The sequence below is a fragment of the Sabethes cyaneus genome, chromosome 3 (assembly GCF_943734655.1).
Source record: "Sabethes cyaneus chromosome 3, idSabCyanKW18_F2, whole genome shotgun sequence".
Taxonomy (NCBI): domain Eukaryota; kingdom Metazoa; phylum Arthropoda; class Insecta; order Diptera; family Culicidae; genus Sabethes; species Sabethes cyaneus.
In genome coordinates, this window is record NC_071355.1 from 98,605,458 (window position 1) to 98,620,455 (window position 14,998).

The window sequence follows — 14,998 nt, forward strand, 5'->3', positions numbered from 1 at the left end:
TTTTTATTTTGCTTATATTGCGGAGTTTCCACCTATTTAGAGTGCCACGCAAAAATTATTAGCGTGGTTATTTTCTGCGTTTACCACAGATGTTTGCAATTTAACAATTTAAACCATCAGTTTTTCGTTATTGCCTCCCCACTGCAACCCTTCCTTGCTTGACAAGCATAGTTTCAGTGTATTTAGTAAGTACATGATAATTATTATTAAAAAACGTATTTGCGTAGGACTCGTAAAATTGCTGCAAGGTACAATACTTAAATAATAAATAATTTTGATGATACCCTTGGTGTGGTAGAATTTAAGGAATTTAGTATAATCTCAGCGTAGAATTTATAGTAAATGGAAGACCGTAAAGAACTATTAAATAATGTGGAATGTTTTGTAGCGAAATCCAATCAACTATTAAGTATAATGTTGCAAGATTTTAAATGGATCCGCGGTGATTTGATGGTAAGTAAAGGGTAATTTTTACTGTACTGTACATATTTTTAGTAGAATAATTCTAGTAAACTTTCGCAACAAAAATATTCAGATTTTAAATATTTCGCAGTTATGATTATCTTCATCAGTGCCTCAAATTTGTAGGCACCGAATTTAAATACTCAAACTGAAAAAATTGTGTAATACCCATTATAATAGATGTTATAGGAATTGAATGTTAGATTTTTCAATTTTGCTTCATACCTATTGCGATATTTCGTATAACGCTCAGCAAAAATCATTTTCTCAAGAATAAACTTATTTTTAGAAACCACCTAATACAGTTGTTCTTCGGAGGAAACAAAATGAAGCTATTAACGAACCACTGCCAGAATCGTTTTATTCTGATCAGCATCGATGCTCGATAAAAATAGGTAAACAGATGGTACCTTTCTTATTCATGTAAAAAATTAGTGCCTTTAGTAAAGTATCTGGTTTTTCTTTAATTTATTGTAGCGACGCCTGACACAGAGTCAGATTCATCAAGATTCACACCGTCTAGTCATGCGGATTTAGTGATAAATTTAAGCAGAGAAGAACGGCTATTGTATTATCAAGATGTCATATTGCAAACTCCGACATTGCGAGCTCCACCCGAAATTCAAATCAAGTATAATAAATTTTGTATGCAATTAAAATAAGTAGGACCACGCGTCTGCAACCGTGATGCGACTTTTCTTGCGGTGGTTAAATGCATAGTTTTACGTCGCGTGAAACAGTTGCAGTCACGTGCACTCTAGATAAGTCTTCAGAAAGATTATTACAATAGTTTGTTTTTTACAGCTTCAAGAAGAAAGATGCTGATGCTAAAATGACATCCTTAGAAGATATAGTTTCTTATCGGCGGGATATACGACGTAGAAATCAAAAGTACAGAATAGCCAAAAACCCGCTAACATATCAGGAAGAGCTTCGAAAATTAATCCAGCTGCAAGCAGAAGCCTTAACGGAATATATATCGGGTCAATCTTCATCTGAAAGTAAACGTGCCATGCCGCATGCAATTCGTGATGATTATCATAGATCTAAAGACAATCATGGAAGCAACAGTAAAGATTTGTCTTCTAAGGAGAAGATCGCAATTGATAAATATAAGCCCCATCATAAAAGAGAGCACTGGATAAATAGTTGAAATAGTGAAGCATACTAAACTCAACTACAATTCTAGAGATTTTTTAGTGTCTCTTTTAATACCTAATAGAATATAGACTGTTGCAATTTTAGTTATCAGAATAATTTTTTAAGTTTTTTTACACTCAAATCTCGTACGTCCACTATTGGGGTAACGTAAAAAAGAGGACGTTGATTCAAAATTTGGACGTAAAAAAAGAACGGTAATTCAAATTTTGGACGTAAAACGAGACGGTAATTCAAATTTCGGACGTAAAAAGAAATCACGTAAAATGAATGAACGTAACAAGAGATTCTAGTGTATCTTACTTTATTCTCTGTATTCTCCTAAGCAAAGACAGGCGTTTGTCCCACCAAATCCGAAAGAATTTTTTAAAGCTATTCTCCTTTTTCTTTGACAACTATACCATTCTTGAGCTTCTTTGGCAACCAAGTTCATGTCTTGCATATCGACAGGCACCTTCTCTAGGTTAACTGTTGGAGGCACTTTTCCCTCAAGGCAAGCTAGTACAGTAAAAAGTGACTCGACATTTCCCGCCGCACCCAGCAGATGTCCATGCGCACCCTTAGTTGACGAAACTGCAATCTCTTGCCAAGTATCCACGAAATAAGACCTTATCGAGCGTGCTTCAATCGCATCTCCGATTGGGGTGGAAGTCGCATGGGCATTAATGTAGCCTACGTCTGCTGGATCTAATTGAGCGTCCTTCAATGCTCTACTCATTGCTAAAACAGCACCAGTACCATCTTCTCGGGGAGATGTTAAGTGTGAAGCATCCCCCGAAAGACCATATCCTAAGATTTCTCCTAATATACGAACATTCCTTGCCTTAGCATGGTTCAACTCTTCCAACACGAAAATAGCAGATCCTTCACCCATAACAAACCCGTCTCGCGATTCGTCGAATGGACGAGAGGATCTCTCTGGTTCGTTATTAAAAGATGTGCTTAGCGCTCGGAGTCTGCAAAAACCAGCTATACCTAGAGGGCTGATGGATGCTTCAGCGCCACCACAAACCATCACATCTGCATCACCATATTTGATGAAACGAAATGCATCACCTAAGGAATGAGCTCCTGTTGCACAGGCCGTTGAAACAGAATGATTTGGTCCTCGAAATCCATATTTCATACTAACTTGACCAGCTGGCATATTAGGTAAGATTCGAGGTACGAAAAAGGGACTCACCCGATTGTACCCTCTCTTCAGTGCCTCATTAGTATCACATATATCTAATAGATCTACCATACCTAGTCCAATTGCTACACCTGTACGCTCAAGAGAAATAGTGTCATCGGCCGATGGAGTCCACTTAGCCATCCCCAGTGCTTCTTTAGCCGCTATTAAAGCTAGCGCCGTGGCTCGAGACATTGTTTTTATTTCACTTTTGGTAAATTGGGCATTTACATCAATCATATTTTGATGTATCTGGCCTGCCACACGGCACGGTAAATGCTCATAGGCTACATCAGTTAACTTACTGATGGCCGATTTTCCGGATAAGATGCTAGTCCATGCTTCCTGTACTGAACACCCAACAGGTGAAACGATTCCTAAACCAGTAATTACAACACGGCGCTTCTCGTTCGAGCTACAGAACGGTGCTATTTTTGAACTGAATTTTCGTTTGTAGTTTGAAAATCCAAACTTGACGAAACAACGTGTGCAAAATAGAAACATTTTATTGGATCATTCCAGTGAGCAATTACACTTGCACTTGGCCCGGCCGCTGCCAGCGATAATTAGCGCTTACCAATATCAATAAATTAGAGTGACTATATACAGAGTGGCGACAAGTCATTCCTAGAGTGACTATACACGCTTAGCCAGGGCTACTCAGTGACTGAGTTGAAACTACTCATTTTTTAATCGTTGTATGGGGCTGTCAAAAAATGAGTAGAATTGCATATTGTCACTGTGCAAAAACTACTCAAAATTGAGTGTTGCCGCAATCAGATTTTTTCGCGAAAATTTGTTGTTGATTTAACGCTTGTTCGCTCTCGTTTGTTTTTTTTTTTAATTTTTTAAAGTAGTTACTGGTTTATTTTTGTGAACAAAAGTGAACGCAAGATGCACGAGTCATCAAACTTTTTAAATACTGCTGGTGGATGTTCGGTGCAAATCGCGAGTTGGAGCGGTTAGAGCTGACTGTTTAATTACTGTTGGAGATGACCTTGACCTGCTTTGGACTGCAGCAAATTCATAGATGTGCTGCTGCTGATGAAACGGACAAGAGAACATATTGTAAGTGCCGGTGAGATTGTTTTGAACTTAATTATTTCACATAACTACGATGTTCTGCGTGCTAAACGCAGAATCGTAAATTGTATAGTTTTAAATTTGACTTTTTATGTTTTACTAATTTAATTTTGCAGAGGTGTGCACCGCTAATCAGCTAACCGCGAATTAGCTAACGAATAGTGTGTTCACTAGGTTTTAAATGGGTTAACGCTTCCAATTAGCTTCCACTAAATAAACTTTAGTTAAATAAGTATAGGATTTTTTTTGGAAATAATGCAACTATCTATTTATATCAATTATATTTACTCGCATCGCGACCGCCAATGGTCAATTTTATCATTTTTTCCATCTCATGCTTATTTTTGTTATTATTTTGAAAATATTTAATTTATCGGAGGCTTCCAGAACTTTCTTTTTTCTTTACCAGCCGAGAGCCGCGGTGGCACTTGCCGCATCAAGAATTCCTCTCCATTGTACTTAATCCTGCGCTACTCGTAGCCAATTAATTGTGCGTCTCGACACCCGCAAGTCGGCTTCAGCCTGGCCAATTCACATTTCCGTTACTCATTTGACTTTCGGCAATGAATTTACCCAAGCGATATAAATGTAACAAGTTGCCTAACGGGAAGCTGACAAGATCGTTTCATAATCGAGAATGCCGAACAGAAGAAGAAAGCCGCTGTCGTATCGGCGGAGGGGAATGCTGAAGCAGCGAATTTTTTTGGCTAAATTGGCGATGACGGTTTTGTAGAAATGCGAAGAATTGAGGCTGCAGAGGATATCGCGAGGTGTTGCCTATATGCCAGTCGGCCAAACGACACTGCTTAATTTGACCCAGAACAGTGACGTCAGAGAGGAACCAGATGGAAAGCAATTCAGTTTTTGATTGATTTAAATGTTTTAAGATCTGTTTTGTCAAATTATCTCTTGGTTATTTAAGCGGTTTTCTTATTATCGTATCTATTTTATAATGATTACTAAAAACAGTTTTACTTATTTGGGTGTCTGGCAAACGATATTCGCTTACAAAGCCAATTAAACCGTGAAGGCTGCGCTTTGATTTTTGAGTGGCTTCTACGATAAAAATTAAATATGCATTTGTTGGTAATCTATACCTATAAAAATGGGTTTCTGTCTGCCCGTATGTTCCTTATAGAATCGGAAACTACTGAACCGATCGGAGTGAAAATTTGCATGTAAAGGTTTTTGGTGCCAGGGAAGGTTCTTATGATGGTTAGAGATCTCTTACCCCACTAAGAGGGGGGGGGGGCTCCCATACAAATCTATACCTATAAAAATGGATTTCTGTCTGTCTGGCCATATGTTCCTTATAGAATCGAAAACTACTGAATCGATCGACGTGAAAATTTGCATATAGGGGTTTTTGGGGCCGGGGAAGATTCTTATGATGGTTAGAGATCCCTCCCCCCATTAAGAGGAGTATCTGCTCCTAGACAAATGAAACACAAATTTCTGCATAACTCGAGAACTAATCAAGCAAATGGAACAAAATTTGACATGTGGGTGTTTTTGGAGACAAGGATATTTTCTATGGTGAATTGAGACCCCTCCCCTCTTTAGAAGGGGAATTATGACCTCTCTCCCCTTTAAGAGGGGGGGCTTCCATACAAATGAAATACAAATTTGCTCATAACTCGAGAGCTAATCAAGCAAATGGAACCAAATTTGGCATGTGAAGATTTTTGGAGGCAAGAATTTTTCCTATGGTGAATTGGGACCCCTCCCAACTTGAGGAGGGGTGGGGCTCCTATATAAATGAAATACAAATTTCCTCATAACTCAAGAACTAATCAAGCAAATGGAACCAAATTTGGCATTTGGGGGGTTTTGGAGGCAGGATTTTTTTATGATTGTTTGAGACCCCTTACCCCTGTGGTAGGGAGATAAGGACTCTCATACAAATAAAACAGAAATTTTTGCGTAACTCAACAACCAATCGAACTCGAGTAATTTTAGACTCTTTCAAATTTTTCGGGAATTCTCGGACAAAATTTCAAATTAAAACACCTAATATGCTACACGCTATGTCCGAAGGTACTTATTATTTAACCGGCATGCCCCACAGATTTCTCTTCACAGGATGTTAGTATTAGTCAAAACAATTAATTCAATGAAGGTCTTAAAATATTTTATCTTAGGTTTTTTGCAAAATTCAATTTTTAAGGTCATTTAGGGGTCACCCCCTCTCTAGTGATCATATCCGTTGTATTCCACCACCTCCGATTTCAACCAAATTTGGGATAATTGCTCATTTCGACCCCACATTCATTTTCTCAAAGTTTTGTACGGATTGATCAATCCCCCTTGCAGTGACGCTGCTCCATTTTTCTCAGATTTTCGAAAATACTCATTTTTCACTGCATGTCACTGCAAGGGGGATTGTGAATCCTGTGAAGAGAAATCTGAAGTGTATGTAAATTAAATAATAAGTACCTTCGGACATAGCGTGTGCTAGCGTCACCACCACTATAGCACAGAGACTATAGTTTCCCAACTAAATGACTCTTTTGATTTGCACACTGATAACCTTTGGCTCCTCAGGCGCTAGTATATATAAGCGTGACAATAGCGCCAGAAGCTAGTTGTTGTGAGTTTATTGTAGAATTTTATGCGTCTTTAGCGACAAAATCTCTATAGTTTCTCAACTAATTTGACATAAGCTTTATCCTAGTGGGGATCTTTTGCTTGAATGTCTATTCTCTGTGTCTAAACATTGCTTCCTTGCCGACCTGGGCGTTCATATTTCCGATGACGATCTTGATGTCCCGTGGTGAGCAGCTCTCGTACGTTGCCTAGAGGTGCGCATAGAGTGCTTCCTTCTCGTCGTCGGGTCTACCTTCGTGTGGACAATACATGTTTATGATCCTCCATTTTGCCCATCACTACGAAGCCCGTTCCCAGCTCGTTGGTCGCTCCGACGCTCTGGTAAAATTGTACGTTGCCGCCACGGACCCTGCATACCTTTTCGCCTTTGCGACAGTCCTGCAGTGCCACGATGCTAAAATATCGGGGTTCTAACTGATCGAGTAGCACTCTGTCGCCACCGAACGAAATTTAGCGATCTGCAGTTCCAGTTGCAGTTGCAGTACCAAGATTCCATTGCATGTCCTTATTTCGTCGCCTTTGTCTATGCCGAATGTTCTGAGTACAATTTTCTTGACTCTTAGTTTTTTAGATTTAGACACTACTAGACGGTACTAAGGCCTACGCTACCAAGTCTCGTGATGGGGTTGCCATCTTAAAGTGTCGAGACAACACTGTGCCTCCTTCCCTGTTGGTATACGACCTCTGTTTCTACCGGGGTTGGTTACCGGATCTCCGCTGAGGTAGCTCGTATTTCGGCTGGTATCACGTGGACGTAGGAATAGGAGGCTAAGCACAACTATGGGATCTGTTTTGCGCTTTATCCAACCATTTACCATCTTTTACCATTTACCTTATGCGTTCATAAGATTATAAAAACCTGTTATACCAAGCTAACAAAACTACTAACCCATTTGAAACCTGACGAACGCACTATGCGCTAGCTAGTTCGCGGTTAGCTGATTAGCAGTGCCCACCTCTGTAATCTTGCATCAATTTCGAATACATCAATTATTGCACACGAATAACAATAATAATTTATATGCATTATTTATTAACCAAGCTTTGCAATGAATGCACTCTCATCATTTCTTTATGTATGTATTGGTTTATTAAGCAACTACTTTACTACTTTTGTTTTTTTATTCTTACACATCTTTAGTAGTTGGTACGTCTTTCTATTTTCAGGGAGCAGAATAAGATATTGTATCCTTGGCCTATTGCAGCCTGACCTTGGTTATTACCACAAATTTTGCCCCGGAATTGTTTGGAATTGATCATTGGCGGAATTTGCGCTCATTTCTAGGGTCAGCAGCAGTCGAACCGATCGCCCTTTTTGTAGATGGAACAAACCATTCCTTCCATCCAGTCCTCTGGTAGCTTCTACTTCTCAAAAATCTTGGAATTTATCCAATCTATAGCCATTGCCAGCGTTTCTCCATGTTTATACGACACTACCGGTAGGTGGTCCTCATGTTCATGAGCATTATTCATTGGGGTGGAAACGACCCAAGTTTTGAGCTGGCTCTCATTCATCCATTTTCAATCCGAATTTTGTTTTACTTGCCTCGTTTAAAATATATGACCCAAAACTGGCGTCTAAAGTAAGTTGGGGAATATTTTGTTGATGTTGACTAATGGCGACTTCAGCGTCGATCCCGGAACAAATGATGAAATGAGACTGATGTACAATAGGAACATTTTGGAGTCGTATAATATACGGTTCCCGACGAGGGGCAAGACACTGTCGAAAATATATTACTTTTCCCTACGGAAATATTTTTCCAACCTTAATACCTTTCCCACCCATAATATAACCGAAAACCCTATAAAGTTACATTTATTTATACATTTATAGGGTTTTAATAGAGCCTAATATATTAATATTATGATAATATTATGAAGTGTCTTGCCCCTCGGTTCCCGAGTTTGGGATGATTTTAGGCTACATAAGTTATTTAATTTATTAATTTATTAATGAATCGTAAAACAACTGCTTGTTTCCAGGCATGATGGGGGGAGGGAGTTTAATCATTTCTTACGTAAGATTTTCATGCACGAAAAAATAATGAAATCACATCACATTTTTTAATAGCAACTCATACTCATACTTGTTGCAAAAATTATTAAATTGATAAGTTAAGTTGTGAAGTGACGAAATCCTCCATGCTGCAAGGAAATGCCTATAGCAACCTGCTGAGTATTTTAGCCTGGCCCTCTCAGGGAAAAGGCAGTCAGCCTACATGTTGCAGAGCCATCTGATATCTTCGGTTTACGCTATCATTCCAACATATTTTGTTGCAATTGCTTATCCCATTCCCGCACGGCAGCCGCAAAATCACGTCACGAGAAACATTTTTGTTTACAAGTAGTTACAAGTAGTAGTAGTAGTTTACAAGTTCAACTAATGTATAGCATCTGACTACCAGTGCTACCAGTATAGTAAACAAAGACGTAGTCCTACGTCAAAAAGTATTGCCTCCTAAACCCCCCACAGGACAAATTTGTTTCCATTTGCTTGATTAGTCCTCAAGTTAAGAGCACAGACAAACAGACATAACACTCGTTTTCCATTCTTCGTACCGATTAAACCGTCATTTCAAATTTAGGTTAATTGGGAATGTCTCCGTTTTGGTCAAATTGGTGCTTTTTGACGAAAGAAGTGGAATTCCCCATAAAAAATACTTGCTACTTCGATGGATTCCCATGTTGCTATTTGATATTTGGGAATGTCGATCATAGATGGTGCTAGTGTTCAGGCTATATGTTAGGTACGATAATTATTGTTGATTTTTCTTATAAGAGTTATGTCTGTGTTAAGAGGAAATTTGTATTTTATTAGTATGGGAGCCCCCTCTTAAAAAGATGAGGGGTCTCAATTCACCATAGAAAAATTTCTTGCCTCCAAAACCCCGCACATGTCATAGTTGGATCCATTTGCTTGATAAGTTCTCTAGTTATGCAAAAATTTGTGTTTCATTTGTATGAGAGCACCCCGTATTAGGAGAGATACGGTTCTCTAATTATCATAAGAACCTTTCTTGGCCCCAAGAACCCCTAAATGCAAATTTTCACGCCGAACGGCTTAGTAGTTTCCGAGTATATAAGGAACATACGAACAGACAGACAGATAGACAGAAATCCCGGTTCGGTTTCATTCAGTAGTTTAGTAGTTATTATTGTCAATTGCAAGGAAAATTGTACCATCCAAAGTGCGATATCGCTCATAAAAGTGCTATTTTAGCTTAAATCGTTTCGGTGTCTTCGGCGCACTTTTTCGTTATCTTCCAAGCAATAAGTACACCTAAGAGACTGAAACGATTTAAGCTAAAATAGCACTTTTATGAGCGATTGCGCACTGATTAATTGGACAATTTTCCTTGCAATTGACAATATCATTTGAAAGATTCATTAAAACGTTACACTTCTATTTTCGTTTTCACAAATTGCTTCCCAGTATATGTAAACAAAGACGTAGTCCTACGTCAAAAATGTCACCCGAAACAGTTACCGGATGTTCCGAAACCGACGCTGAAGTGGCCATTAGTCAACAAAATATTCCTCAACTTACTTTAGGTGCCAGTTTTGGGTCATATCTTTGAAACGAGATAAAGAAAACGAAATTCGGATTGAAAACGGTAGAATGAGGGCAAACTCAAAACTTAAGTTCAAATAATGTGAAACTTTTTCCGATGTTCGTAATGCATTACATTAATTTACAAATTAATTACAAATAAATATTCATAATAATACATCATACTAAATTAGATATTTTAATTGAAATAACATATTCGAAATGAGTATTTTCTAACCATTTCCTTCAATAAAATGAGTAGTTTCCACCCATTATTCTAGTTAATTAAACTGAGTAGAAACTACTCTGTTTTGACAAAATGCCCGGTTACTCAAAAATGAGTAGTTTCCACCCATTTATCCAAGTAAATAAAACTGAGCAAAAACTACTCATTTTGGAGAAAATGTATGCCTACTCATTTTTGAGTGACAGCACCTTTACTCATTTTTGCGTACCCACGGTTTTTCCGAAACTGAGTAGTTTTTTACTCAATTTTGAGTAGCCGAGGTTGAGCGTGTATAATTATAGAGCGGCGACAATGTCAAAATTGGAATGATAATCACAGAGAACAGACTACCAGGTAATTGACAAAAAGTGTGTAAAAGGTTTTTATGTAATCTACGAGTAATCCTTCTATAAAGCACCCCTCGAGCAGTAAGTGGCAAACTAAATCTTGATGTCGCTGCCATCGCTGCTATGTAACTACAGCACAAAGAAATGTTGATAAAGGTACATGGATATTTTTTTATGCGTTTGGCAAACTATTTCTGGAGGGCGCTATACCGACAGATTTTACACACAAAAAATCGATTACCTTCTTCGAGCCTGTTAATCTGTTCTCTGCGTGATAATTATCTGTCAGTGTCATTCCAATCATTCCAATCGAGCAGACGACCAATCCAACGCGTATGCAAGAAAGAGAAAAATACTTTTGGGATGACAGATCGCCACTCTGTATAGTCAGTCTAGTTTACTGATTGCAACCCCATTCGCTATGTAAGCACAAGTCGATCTCTTGTACTCTAAAGGAACTGCCATATGGAAAGTTAGTGAAGATTTGGTGCAAAGTTTTCTGTATCCTTTTCACTCTTTAACAAACCTGTGCACCGACTTCACAAGTAGAACAAACTGAAGTGATTTCCCGCCCAGTACTTTTGACGTTTCAGGTTCAGTCACAGAAAAATGGCGACGTGCCGTGGGGTCGGTTTTCGAGTAATTGCAGACATTTTTTAGAAAATTTGGCATCTCTGCTTCTAACTCTCAGCTCAGCTTCTAACCTAACGAAACGAACCTAACCTCGTATATTTGTGGTTCTGGTTTGTGGAACAAGGAACACCTGGTCCTGGAGCTTTAAAAAGCAAGGAAATATGTAAACAAAGCAAAAAAATTTAATACGACCTACAAGCCTGACAGAAGGTACCACAAAAAAAATTAATACGACTGTTGGTCGCTCCATACTACAGGTGTAGAGCATACATTTCGGGATCGCATTTAAGCTAGGAGTAGAAAAATGTCAATCCGTACCTTGGTGAAAAACGAATGCACCATTTTTCTTTACCGGCCTTTGAAAGCTTATTTTCATCCACATTCACATCGTGCAAAAGCACCGACTCAAACAATACTAGAAAGTTCTGTGTCGATACTGATGGACTGTCTGCTGGATTAAACGATGTCAAATCATCGACTCATGCAAAAATACTATAGATTATATATAACTTTTTATTTAAATGATTATATTACATTTTTCCATGTCTTACATGACTTCCCACGATTCTTCAAAAGCCGAGCAAAGCTTTGTACATGTAAGGGCTGCCGATAAAGGATAGTTGCTAATGGAGTAGCAACCTTCCGTATAATCCAAATTCAAGTTACCGTGAGCGAAAGCTCCAATAGCAAAAGCTATCGGTTCATCCTGTTTAGGAACCAATTCGCGTGGATGTTGTACACTGGTCGCACTGAAGGACATGGCAAATTTTCGACATCCCACAGGAAGATGGTTAGTAATAGGATTCTTGATCACCCGCATCAGTTTCTGGGGTGAATTGTTTGCCTTTATACTAAATTTATGCAATAGTTGAACTGGAAAAAGTATTGTTTAAATAGAGCAAATATTTGATCATCAAACTGTATTTACCCATCAATCCGGCAAACCGTTTGAATGTGCGTGGAATCCGCGTTTGTGGATTAATTTCAATCAGCACATTCTTCTCTGTTTTCAAGTATACTTGAAGCAATCCAGCTCGATTTAATGGTGAATCCATCAGCATTAATAGAGATTGGTGTGTAATATCTGGACGACATCGACCTGGGTCCCGGTTGTGTTTCTTCAAAATATTGAGGTGATCATCACAGTTAAGTAACTCGAACACCGGACCAACCTGCAAAAGAAAAATTTCAAGGTGCTAAGCCGGTATTATACAGATACACATTATTTACCTTCACAGTTTCTAACTGAGCACCTTCGAGGATTACAATAAGTCTTCGTTCGTTAGATCGTATGTGACTCGTATTCATATGTTTAGCGGGTAAATCATATTCTGCGTCATCCTCTTCTCCGTCCAGATGCTTCCTTTTTTTCCCCATTATAAAACACTATACTGTTATTGAATTTATTTTAAAGGTTAGTAGAATCTCACTAAATAAAAACACAACATAAAATTTAACGAAACGTAAAACGTGACGACTAACGACGTTTACCGACCTGCCCAAAAAATCAATCTGTGTGTCTCTCGCTGTCAAAATTATCCCTATATAGCCCACACTCTTAAATATTTTTACACATGAGTTTGGTTGAACATTTATGGATCAAAAGGTCTGTGCCATAAAGGAGAAAGGAAAAAAAAAAGTTTGGTTGAAATTAGAGAGTCGCCATCTGACACCAAGGGGTTTCCAACAGCAATGATTACTACGCACCTTAGAAAAAAGTTGCTTTTGATTACTTTACTGATTACCTCTGATTACCAGTAATCAATCTCTTGTGAGTACTAAAAATTAATCATCATTCCTAATGATTACTTAAGATTATGATTGATTACTATACTGATTACCTTTGATTACCTAATTAATTCGTAAATGATTACAAAAGTAATCACTGGTTACTACGCGCTGATAGCACAGAGCAAGGGGTTTCCAGTAAGGCGTATAAGTGCGTAGTAACCAGAGATTACTTTTGTAATCTTTTACGAATTAATTAGGTAATCAATGGTAATCAGTATACTAGTCAATGATAATCTTTAGTAATCATTGGTAATCATGATTAATTTTTAGTAATAACAAGAGATTGATTACTGGTAATCAGAAGTAATCAGTAAAGTAATCAAAAGAAACTTTTTTCAAAGGTGCGTAGTAATCATTGCTGTTGGAAACCACTTGCCACAGAGAACAGATTAACAGGCTCGAAGGAAGTAATCGATTTTTTGTGTGTAAAATCTGTCGGTGGCGCCCTCCAGAAATAGTTTGCCAAACGCATCAACAAATATCCATGTACCTTTATCAATATTTCTTTGTGCTGGAGTTACATAGCAGCGATGGCAGCGACATTAAGATTTAGTTTGCCACTTACTGCTCGAGGGGTGCTCTATTGAAGGATTACAGGTAGATTATATAAAAACCTTTTACACACTTTTTGTCAATTACCTGGTAGTCTGTTCTCTGTGCTGATACGCCTTGCTGGAAACAAGGGCATGGTGTGTTGCTATCTCTTTCTCATGTAGGAATGAAGAGAGCAACTTTCAAATGGTCCTCGGTAAAGGGGAATTCCCAGCAATTTTTTTGGGTCCTGTCAAAATTAACAGTTTGGTACCTACACGTGGGACATCGAAAATGTATGAATTTGACAGCCACTTCACCCCGTAGGCTGAAAACCCCTTAACTGAAACGCAAATAACCTGTTTAGGCGCGTCTTGCAGAAATCGAACAAAAATCTGGCAGCAAAAAACTTTTTTTGCCAGACAATCTGCCGAATTTCTGACCGCCGTCACCCGTGAAAACTAGCAGAAATGACATTCGATTCAGGCAGAAATTTCGCCGTACGGTTTTTGCGGGTTACCCGCAAAAAGTCGGATGTCTGGCAGAAATCGAATAGAACCAGTCTTCATTTTTCGCTCGCTTCTCTTTATGTCAAATGTGACACTTTGAGGCAGGAGAAAAGTGGTTCATCAGTTTTGCAGTTTCATGCAAAAGGTAAGAGAATAATATCCAACATAACAAAGCAGGTATAATTTAATTGTTAACCTGTTTATTGCACGCTTCTTGCTGCTACAATCCGCTGCTGCTAGCCTCCAAAAAAGGAGGGAAAGCTGAATCGGTACAAAACCGGTTTTTATTCGAAACCTCTAGCAGAAATCGAACAAAAATCCGGCAGAAAAAGCGTAAGGCGAAATTTCTGCCCGAATCGAATGTCATTTCAGTTAGTTTTCACGGGTGACGGCGGCCAGAAATCCGGCAGAATGTTTGGCAGAAAAAATTTTTCGCTACCAGATTTTTGTTCGATTTCTGCCGGACGCGCCTACCCGCTTAGCCCAGGAGACTGGCAACCCTATCTCTTTCAACGTCAACTGACAGCAACACACATATCGCGGGCCGTTTTGAATACGGCCCAAAACCAAAACCTGGCATTATTAATTTTTGCTTTGTTTTGATCGTGGCGGTGCGCTCAAACTGCCATTTGGAACTGGTAGAAGTATCAAGCATCAAATCGGAAGCACAGAAAGTTGCAGGAGCGAAATTTAAAAATGTTTACGATATGTTGTGTTGTTATGCTGCGATCGACATGTTAGCACAGAGAACAGATTAACAGGCTCGAAGGAAGTAATCGATTTGTTGTGTGTAAAATCTGTTGGTAGCGCCCTCCAGAAATAGTTTGCCAAACGCATCAAAAAATATCCATGTACCTTTATCAATATTTCTTTGTGCTGGAGTTACATAGCAGCGATGGCAGGACATCAAGATTTAGTTTGCTACTT

At 38.6% G+C, this 14,998-nt stretch overlaps 3 protein-coding genes across 4 annotated transcripts; 1 reads left to right on the forward strand and 2 right to left on the reverse strand.

Annotated features, from left to right (window-relative positions):
- Positions 1-318: 318 nt before the first annotated feature.
- On the forward strand, positions 319-1,758 carry LOC128743725 (uncharacterized). The gene is made up of 4 exons (XM_053840352.1): positions 319-453; positions 752-857; positions 940-1,093; positions 1,267-1,758. The coding sequence occupies exons 1-4, from the start codon at positions 343-345 to the stop codon at positions 1,613-1,615; spliced, it is 720 nt and encodes a 239-aa protein (XP_053696327.1). The 5' UTR covers positions 319-342; the 3' UTR covers positions 1,616-1,758.
- A 166-nt stretch (positions 1,759-1,924) lies between these two features.
- LOC128742854 (3-oxoacyl-[acyl-carrier-protein] synthase, mitochondrial) lies at positions 1,925-3,333 on the reverse strand. Its single transcript, XM_053839337.1, has one exon. The coding sequence runs from the start codon at positions 3,293-3,295 to the stop codon at positions 1,925-1,927; it is 1,371 nt and encodes a 456-aa protein (XP_053695312.1). The 5' UTR covers positions 3,296-3,333.
- Positions 3,334-11,738: 8,405 nt separating this feature from the next.
- Positions 11,739-12,840, reverse strand: LOC128742635 (ribosomal RNA small subunit methyltransferase NEP1). Of its 2 annotated transcripts, XM_053839056.1 has the most exons (4): positions 12,736-12,840; positions 12,471-12,631; positions 12,169-12,412; positions 11,739-12,113 (listed from the first exon to the last, which is right to left on the reverse strand). In XM_053839056.1, the coding sequence occupies exons 2-4, from the start codon at positions 12,615-12,617 to the stop codon at positions 11,788-11,790; spliced, it is 717 nt and encodes a 238-aa protein (XP_053695031.1). In that variant the 5' UTR covers positions 12,618-12,631; positions 12,736-12,840; the 3' UTR covers positions 11,739-11,787. The 2 variants fall into 2 exon arrangements, with proteins under 2 accessions (XP_053695031.1, XP_053695030.1); XM_053839055.1 differs by lacking the exon at positions 12,736-12,840 and having other exon boundaries at positions 12,471-12,729.
- Positions 12,841-14,998: the final 2,158 nt, after the last annotated feature.